Source organism: Echinococcus granulosus, assembly GCF_000524195.1.
Source record: "Echinococcus granulosus chromosome Unknown EG_S00035, whole genome shotgun sequence".
NCBI lineage: Eukaryota > Metazoa > Platyhelminthes > Cestoda > Cyclophyllidea > Taeniidae > Echinococcus > Echinococcus granulosus.
Window position 1 is genome coordinate 526,935 of NW_020170415.1, and position 8,924 is coordinate 535,858.

General features: G+C 44.2%; 2 protein-coding genes across 2 annotated transcripts in view; both read right to left on the reverse strand. All coding sequences in view use genetic code 11, as the record gives it.

Annotated features, from left to right (window-relative positions):
• Window positions 1–1,747: 1,747 nt before the first annotated feature.
• Window positions 1,748–3,940, reverse strand: EGR_05081 (G2/mitotic-specific cyclin-B2; the record flags this gene model as incomplete). The annotated part of the gene is made up of 6 exons (XM_024494330.1): window positions 1,748–1,845; window positions 2,606–2,696; window positions 2,734–2,997; window positions 3,032–3,241; window positions 3,280–3,828; window positions 3,902–3,940. 6 exons carry the CDS (start codon window positions 3,938–3,940, stop codon window positions 1,748–1,750), a joined length of 1,251 nt encoding a protein of 416 aa, XP_024351279.1.
• A 1,740-nt stretch (window positions 3,941–5,680) lies between these two features.
• EGR_05082 (Activating molecule in BECN1-regulated autophagy protein) overlaps window positions 5,681–8,924 on the reverse strand; it is a gene marked incomplete at both ends in the record, with an annotated part of 8,570 nt that continues 5,326 nt past the window's right edge. Inside the window, 2 exons of the mRNA XM_024494331.1 lie at window positions 5,681–6,172; window positions 6,249–6,503. Of these exons, the coding sequence (XP_024351280.1) occupies window positions 5,681–6,172; window positions 6,249–6,503 (747 nt within the window). The remainder of the gene's footprint in view (window positions 6,173–6,248; window positions 6,504–8,924) is intronic.

The following is an 8,924-nucleotide window of genomic DNA, read 5'->3' on the forward strand; positions in this document are numbered from 1 at the left end:
AAGTACAATTTTTTGTTTCTACTTTTATGCTTCAGTAGCAATAATTTGACACTTTATATTTAACTTCGATGTTAGATCTCCTTAATAAAACTACTTGCTCCCTTTTATTCACTTGTCACCCTGTAAATTAATGCATTAGATTAGACACAACCATACTGATCCAGAACCAACGCGGTCTTTGGCATTTCTGTGACTTTTTGTCCTGAGTGGCGAAAAATTTGCTTAACAGAGGCGAGATGATGGCAATGTTTCTGCATTCATTCTCGACTCCCCTATGACCCGCAGTTGGAAATAAACATTTTAGTAACCTTTGCACTTTTATTAGGCGAGAAATGATCGTCGTTGCCTTGCATTTGGATAGTGACAACACACCTAAGGGGCATATTGGCTTACACAAATTTAGTACTCACTGGATATACTTAAACCGCTGTGATCAAATCGTTAAAATTAGGAATAAAGGTGCAACTAAAGACGTCTCCCAAGTGCCTGTGACGTGAATGCCTACGCTGCAACACTTACGAATTGGGTGTATACAAACTGGATTGCCTACGAGTTGGATACCTTCAACACGAACACCTACGAGGTGGGATGCCTACATGGTGGACGGGTTTATGATTGCATACGGAATCGATGGTGAAATGTTAGAATAGTTGTGAAATGATTGGAGCCATGGACACGCGATGCATGGATGAATCGGATTCGGCAGGAGTGGATGAAACGGTAAGTACAAATTTCTGTTCCTACTTTTATAGCTCAGTAGCACCAATTTAACATTTTATATCTAGCTCTGAGGTTAGGTTTCCTCAATGAAATTATTAGCTCTGCTTTATGCATTTGTCACCCTGTTAACGCATAAGCTTAGATGAAGCTGTCCCGGGCCATAACTACCGTCACCATTCGTATTCTTGTACTTTTTTTCCCTGAGTGGCGGGCAATCTGCCTAACAGAGGCGAGGTGATGGAAGTGTTTCCACATCCATTCTCTCCTCCATGATGACCCGCTACCAGAAATCGATGTTTTTGTAACCGTCGCGCTTTAATTAAGCGAGCACTTTGACATGTCGTATGGTAGCCAAAACCGACTATCGCTGCCTCACTTTTGGACGTTGGCAACTCATTCAAGCAGCATGATGCACTGGGCGGTGGTCCCAGTCAGTAGATTTACTTCAGCTGTTGCGATCAAATCGTTTGAATGGCGGGAGGGGGTGGGGAGCACTGCAGAGGCGTCTCTCACGTGGCACCTCATCAAACACATCACTTTTTCCTCAAGGAAGAGCGACATCCGCCAAACTTAGTCAATTTTCTTTTTGATCATGATTTTGTTGAAGTTCTGGCCAAACAGCTGTAGTGTGGACTGACCACCCCACCCAGTCGCCAACACCACAATCCGGATGACTAATGCACACGCTGCAGTGACTCACGGTGGTGACTAATGTCCCCAACCCACTGTCACTTTTCCAAACCAAGGCACTGATCCGACCTACACGACGCGTGCCAGTACGACACACCAGATTTTCCTGTCACACACTTGCTTTAGTCACAAGGCGAGTGGCGGCGAATGGACATCTCGCAACTGGTTCGCCCAGCAAGTGAGCTTGCGGTGTCAAGCTGGGTTCATGATTAAGTAGGCCATTGCTTATTTACGTACTCCATCCCGTGTTATGCACATACTTAATTGGGGTCAAGGTGGTGAGGCATTAGTCAGCGGGCTGGAGTTCAACTACAGCACCTGAGGTCAAGCCGACTGTTCAAAAGCAGTATCGAGTAATGGATGCCGAGACACGGGATGGTTTAGCGACTTTACCTCCATCATGATCAGTTTGTCGACAGCTGGCCTCTAGCTCAGCTGCCAAGGGAAATTTGCAGTCCAACCTCCCAGGCACAATTTGCCGGTGCGAATCTAAGGGGACCTACCTAAGTAAGAAACGCCCTTAGCCCATCTAGATGGCTATGAACATCCGAAATTCAACGCCAATTCATACCACAATGCGCCTCGAGCAATTTCGCCACTACTCCGCAAACAGTTTTACAGGTGTTATACCCTTCACCACACTATGGCAGGCCCAAAGATTTTTCTTTAATCGGTCCACCGAACTATCATGGCAACCCATGACCAGACAAAAGCACGTCCTACCCCCATCACGTCTTCTGACCCCTCCACAACAAAGCGTGATCACCCGGGAGAAACCCACGTGCCGACTAGTATCAATCACAGCGAGCACGATCCCTCCTCGGTTAGTCGAGGGGGGACCGAGCCAGAGGGGTGACGCAGGAACGTCAGTCCTGATGACAACCAATGCCCTACCAGATCGACACCTGAGGCTCGAGGGAGAGCTCAGATCGTGGCGAGATCAATGCCGCAAAAACGTCATGCCCGGAGGCTGTGTTGCTAAATTAATAGAACCATCCCAGCCATGGACAACACTCAAGTCATCACTCCAAACAGGGGCATCAAGATTTATTATCAATACATGGATGTTACATCGATGGGTCTTGAATGGCCAACACAACCACCAAATCGTTTCAAAAATTTATTCCGGTCAATAGGAAACAGAAGTTTAATTGTCCAGGGAATAAAATACTTTGAAGCGTTTAGAAGGAAGTACCGCTCAACATCAGCATAGTACGGGATTCCAATTCCGGCATAGCAGCAACCCTTTGAAATAGGTCATCTGCGCAATACTTATCATAAGTAGCCTAAAGGGAGAATATAAGCACAGATGAGACACCTAACCCGGTACTTTGAAGGTACGCTTTGACGCAGCACAGCCCTCGCAAGCATTTGAAGGGGTTCTCGCACATCGTCTATGCCGTACCCACTGAGGTAGGACAACTTGGGATCCCACACGTCATCGATGATGTATGTATTTTTTGTTACGGCTAGTGCCAAACAGATTGAAACTGTGGAGAGGAAGTTGGCAGGAAGGTGCGCTAGCTCATACTCTTGAAAAGCTAATTCAAGGAAGTACTTAGAGAGGTTGTGCACCAGACTGTCCACCTCTAATGATTTCGAGAGGCGACGCAAGAATAACGAGGGGGCAAGGGATATTAACAAGAAAATCCATCCCATGGAGAATCATTTGCTCACACACAGCAATGTCTGACGAGTCGAAACAGCCCTCCGTTATGGAGGAGTAATCGCCTACGTCAGGTGGGAACACCTCCTCAAATTTGGAAGCGATAAAGAGTGCCGTTACTCCTAGTAATTGAAAAACCTGTCTCGAAACCTGGTTTGCGGATTTCTAGAAAACAAGGATTAAATCTGATCACTTGAACTTACGTATATGTATCTATCCAGCAAACGAAGTGCAAGAAACAAAGTCTCAGTACTGAGCCTGTAGCCCCGATGTACTTGAACCATCCAGTTCACGAGAATATGTCTCATTCGTGGAGTCAAATCCACACAATCAGACAAGAACGACGCCGGCAAAGGATATACCAAGAATTCGATATTCTGAAGGTAGTCAAAAGAGCGCTGATTAGCATCATCTATGCGCCTGTCCTTTAGAATGAGCTTGTTATCAAGACTCAAGAAATATGAGGCATTTGCCCGCAAACACTCCGCCCGAATTTCCGACCTTTGCTTGTAAAATCGGAAGAAATTATCACGCATCTGCGGAGACAAGTGACGTGCATTCCTCTTTAGCAGTCGTAGGGTCTCAATTGCACAGGCGTCTAAGCAACACTTGGAATGTTGATCAGACGGCCTAGCTACCTTATCAGGAAGTTCGGCAAGATTTAGATTTTCTATCTCACTAAGAACAGCCCTAGACCTCGTATTCAAAATCCTCCCGATAACTTTTCCTTGAGCGTTGGCATTCTCGTCGTTCTGAAATAGGAAGACGTAACAATAGAATTTCCAAAAGTAGCATTAAACCAAAAATTCCAGAATAAAAACCTACCGAAGTGGTCCCCCGTCGATTCCTATTGCGCGTAATCATTGTTGTCTAAAAAGAAAATGACGCAAAAACATTCGACTTTAAATTTACAACACACTTTACCACCAGACAAAAATAGCAATGTTTATAATGCTAGTAAGGAAAATAAGCTGTTCTGAGACACCTATCTCTTTTGCCATGACCTTCATTACCTTAGGGCTATTAGACTGCTCAAACGAGATCCGTTCCAGAAAGAGAGTCGTGTTCACTGAGTGACTTTCCCCTACCAAGGGTATTTAAATCGCCAGTTGAAATCCCGCCATCACCTATATCTGTTATTGAGACCAATATTTTCTGTAGTCTAACAGCTAAAAAGGAATTAAAGAATAATTAATTTGGAGTAAGCTAGCTATATTTCCTAATTTTAATATCAATGCAACAAAAACAATACGTGGTGTTTACCGAATAACATATGGCAAGTTTTAATTAAAAAGCGTAAAAAAAATTGGTAAATATGTTCAATAGTTGTATACATCTTCAAAGGTACTAGGACTAAAATGAATATAGCATCATATAATGCAATTTCAGGTGGTTTAACCTTGGAGCTCTTCTATTTTTCTTACTAGCCTTTATGATTTCAAAATAGCAATTTCCTTAAATCATACTGTGGTGGTCTGCTGCTCTGCGAATTAATATCGCCTCAGGCGGCACTTTGTCTGTCAGCGCAGACTTTTGAATGTGATACTAGTGTTTAGCCTGTCCCACTGCTGTGGCCCGTCAGGGCTTCTATAGAAATTTGGTATGCCAGAGCATTCATCCGGAAATTTCTATTCGTAAGTTCCCTTTTTGGCTGAATTGGTGTGCTCTCTTTCGCTCCAAGCCATTTCTGAAGTCGTAGCGAGGCGTTATTAATGTAAAAGATGATTTCATTTAATGTACAGATCGTAAAGATTACGGACTTGGCCGAAGGGTCAAGCCACATAGCAGAAGCACAACTTGTAGACTACGAAGAGATCGTGTAGTTAATCAGATTTCAAAAAAGCAAAAAACCTCTCAATAGTCGCCTTCTTCATCTGTGTCAGATCCGGCGCCCTCTTATTCACTCTTCCGCATCGGCCGTTCCAACGTATTAAATTAATTTCCTATATTTTTATATTGTTTATACCTGTTTGCATTGTATTTCTGCCAAATAATCGTATCAAATCAAGGACTTAACTTCTAAAATGTAGAAGAACTGCCTGGACACCAGTCCTCTACAACTTGTGAGGAATAGGAAGGTTGGTCTTTTGGAATTTAAAGAGCTGAATTTTTTGCTAAATAGTTCTAATCCCCAAACCTGGCATTTTCAGCAAAATCCACTTTCTACTGGTTGCTGCTTTTCGGTTTCTGTTGTGCTAACCCAAATCTACCGTAAGGTTGTAGCAGACCGTGTCAGCCTTGAGGGGCGTTTGCTATTAATCAACAGTAAGGGAAGGAGGCTATAGACGTGGCCAGAGAGCCTTGTCGCCAAGTCGGAGTACAGTCTGTTGAGTCTGAAAAGGCCAACTTAGTTAAAAATACAGCTCAACTATTTCTGCGTCGATTGCAGCGTAGTCATCAAAGTATTACGTAGAGTTAATTGGTCACTGTCATCAATGTACCGCCTCGAGTCCTCCCTGAAGTGCAGCTTGTATAGACATTTATTGAAATAAAATACCAAATCACTACACAAAAATACAAAAAATACCGGTTTTTGCTCACTAGTCATTTTCACTGAAAAGCATAACACCAATAAATAGGATCTATCTACACATCAGGAATGCTCTAGAAGTGATCTTTTGAGGATGCGTCCTTCAAGTCGTTCTGCAGACGGGGCTCCATCATCACTATGAGCCCCCTTGTGGTGCCATAAGCAATGCCACCACAGTGCCATAGAATTGTATTTAACGACATTGGCGTAAAACCATAGGGTGACTTCATGAAATCTGGTGGGTCGAATCGGAACACCTCCTTCACTCGAGTGCTCTGTTCCACCGAATCCTTTCGCTTTCTGTCGATCGCATAGATGTATGCCAGTGCGGGGCTCTCGTAGTTGATTATTCTAGCAAACATTGCGTTGTACTGCTGCACCATAGCTGGGACGTGATGGGTAACAGCGAGGGGTGAGTTAGCTGTTCCAACGACAAGAAAACTACCAGAAGGCGAGAAGTGAAGGCACACGGGTTCAGCGGGTGGCACCGTGCTGACCGCGAAGATGCAGTGGCCCCGACGACTCACGGGCTCCGCCCAATACACTGCTACTGTACTGTCTTGCACCTACCCCAAATAAAAAGACAGATGCGTTTAGAAAGCCAGGGATGGAGACGGTAGGGCATAAGATTCGAATGTCTACCTGAAGAGAGTCCGGGTTCTGTTGATTACCATGTGGAACAGCAAAAGCGGCAATTAAGCGACCATCACGGGAGAGGGATATTGAGGAATCGTTGAAGATGCGTGCCTGAGGAATCACAAGGGTATCCCGACGGTATGTGACTGCGTAGTTTCTGGGTGTGCAAGGGGCAGCATCGCGGATGGTAGGGCACACTCGCGTCCCATTCACAGACGTGCGAAACTTCAACTCCCATCCACATACACTGTGGGTTGTATTCTACAATAATAACGAATGAAATACAATTCCTCCAGTGACACATTTATTGGCCAACTCCGGGTGCAGCGGGTCAGCTGGGTCACAGGGTTCGCAGCGATGCACGTCTGGCACAAAGGCAACGCGTAATCGGTGTTTATGCGTGTTTAGACAGTCATTTGTCATTATGCATATTTTGGCAACATAACTTGAAAGCAATGACCTCCATAAACGAGTGTTAGTTGCTCTGATGTCAGGCAAAAAATACGTAATTGTTTAATAATTGTTGGTCTTATAGCTAACTGGTCTTCCTTTTGCAACCAGTAAAAGTGTAATCCCAGCAGTGGAATGATCCCTCAAAGGCTACAACTTCTACCTACGCTCAAATTATTGCCGGAATTCGCTTTTGCTTTTACAATATCAAAACACGTGCAATTCTAGGCACAATGGGAATAACAGGAGTTGCTTGATTCCCATCGCCTTTTGGGTACCCCCAAAACTCATCATTTCAATGGAAAAAATAGACTGCAAAGTCCCAAACAGCTAAAGAGGACCATAGGATAATCTCCCCATGGTAGAGTAAGGCCACGTCTACCCTCCGAGACGGTAGTTACTACTTATCAATTGCGAGTAAAAGGCTGTGCACTGATCGAGAAAGGGAATTGTCAAAAAAACAATCCGGGTCCGAAAGTTTTCCTTAATCTGTGTGCGGAAAAATAATATTATTTTCACTGACTGCAGTTACAGCTGGTCTTAAAAGCTCATTCTAAAATATTGTCGCAGCATTTGTTGAACCACCAAAACGATCAAAACGTGTTTGGGTGATACTATCGGATTAGTTTATCCGGTCTAAAAAAATTACGCTTTAATTAATTTTGACAATGCATAAAAGTTCAGGCATAATGTGCGTAATACTATGGTTGTTTTTTTGACTCCCGGTTTTGGCACCGGGTCACTGAGGCTTCCACCATTGCTTCCTTGCCGGAAGACCTGGCCTCCGGGCTATGTCGGTAACCCCAGGCCCTTGTGTGCGTCTTGTTTCGTTTTCAGGAAAGTCTTGGAGCACTAACATTAGTGGCATCGGAAAGCAAACTCGATCCCAACCGACAACTACCCCCTATTATTAACCCCAAATGCTAAAACTTAACGTGTCAGAAGAAGTGCATGTGATATAGATGGGCGAATCTGTGACGACTCCCAACAGAAGGGCTGAAAATGATGTACACCTTCGGCGTCCACCCCAGCTTCGTATTATTAAAAACGAAAGTGACACTAGCTGTGCCCATGAACCGCCTGGAAAAGTTCGTCACGGAGCTGTTTACGCTACCTGCATAAAGGTGTCAATGAAATGAACATGCGATATCTCCTCCACCTCTCTGCTAGCTGGATAGAACCCTGATAGATGCATGGATAGGCAGTACCGGAGTGAGAACAAAGGGACAAGGGAGAACAGATGCGAAACCCTATCCTCCAGAAAGTATTTAAAACCCCATCCTTTATTAGATTGTGCTGCTTTTGTTGGCGGTATTCTTACAACTAGCGATGGGCATACATGATGAGCAGCATATTTCACCCTTCTCAAATACAGTTCCCAAACAGGACAAAACTTTGGATTCAGCGAAATTGCCAAGAGAGATTAGTAACGTTGCAGTTAGCCGTCTTCTCAGCTGTATGCAAATTCGATGACTGGTGCGAGCGGTTCATGGGTATTTTTCTCACAACACCGACTGCGTTGTGATGGCTGACGAAACAGAAAAGAGTGATGATGCAAAACTCAAGTGTTTGTTTAAATCCTGATTTTGGTAACGGGCCACTGAGGGCTCCGCCTTTGTGCCTCCGCCGGGCGGCATGGCCCACGGGCCTTGCCGATAGCCTCCCTCCCCAAGCCCTACCGTACTTCGACAATATATATTCTGTCCAGGTGCTATCACCTGCTTCGACTTCAGGGAAAGGCCCAGGACGCTACATGTATTGGACAAATTTTTCCTACACCTTTGAAATAAAAAAGAATCCGCATAGGATGCTGGTGTTTCTCCAGTAGTAGAAATTGCAGTTTTGTCTTTCTGAAATAGCTACTGCTAATCGTCGGTAAATTCACTTAGATAGGAAATGAAAGATTTGTAAGGTTTGATAAAAAACATGCTTGAGATTTTTAGAAACTTTTTTTTTGATCAATCTAACGTAACGTTCAGATAGCGGGATGACATTTAGTCAATCCAAAGCATCTGCCATTTGACAAATAAGATGTTGGGATCACCTCACCTCTTCAATAAACACGTCATTGAAGCCCAGTTAGATCATGACTGAGTAAATGAGGCTGTGGACATGCCCTAGAAGGCCAAACAATCAACCGCCAGTACACCGAAAGCCTTGGAGGATTTGCAGAACGATGGAGATACCGATTCTTTAAACGAAACTGGAATTGGTTTTCCAGTATTTTGTACA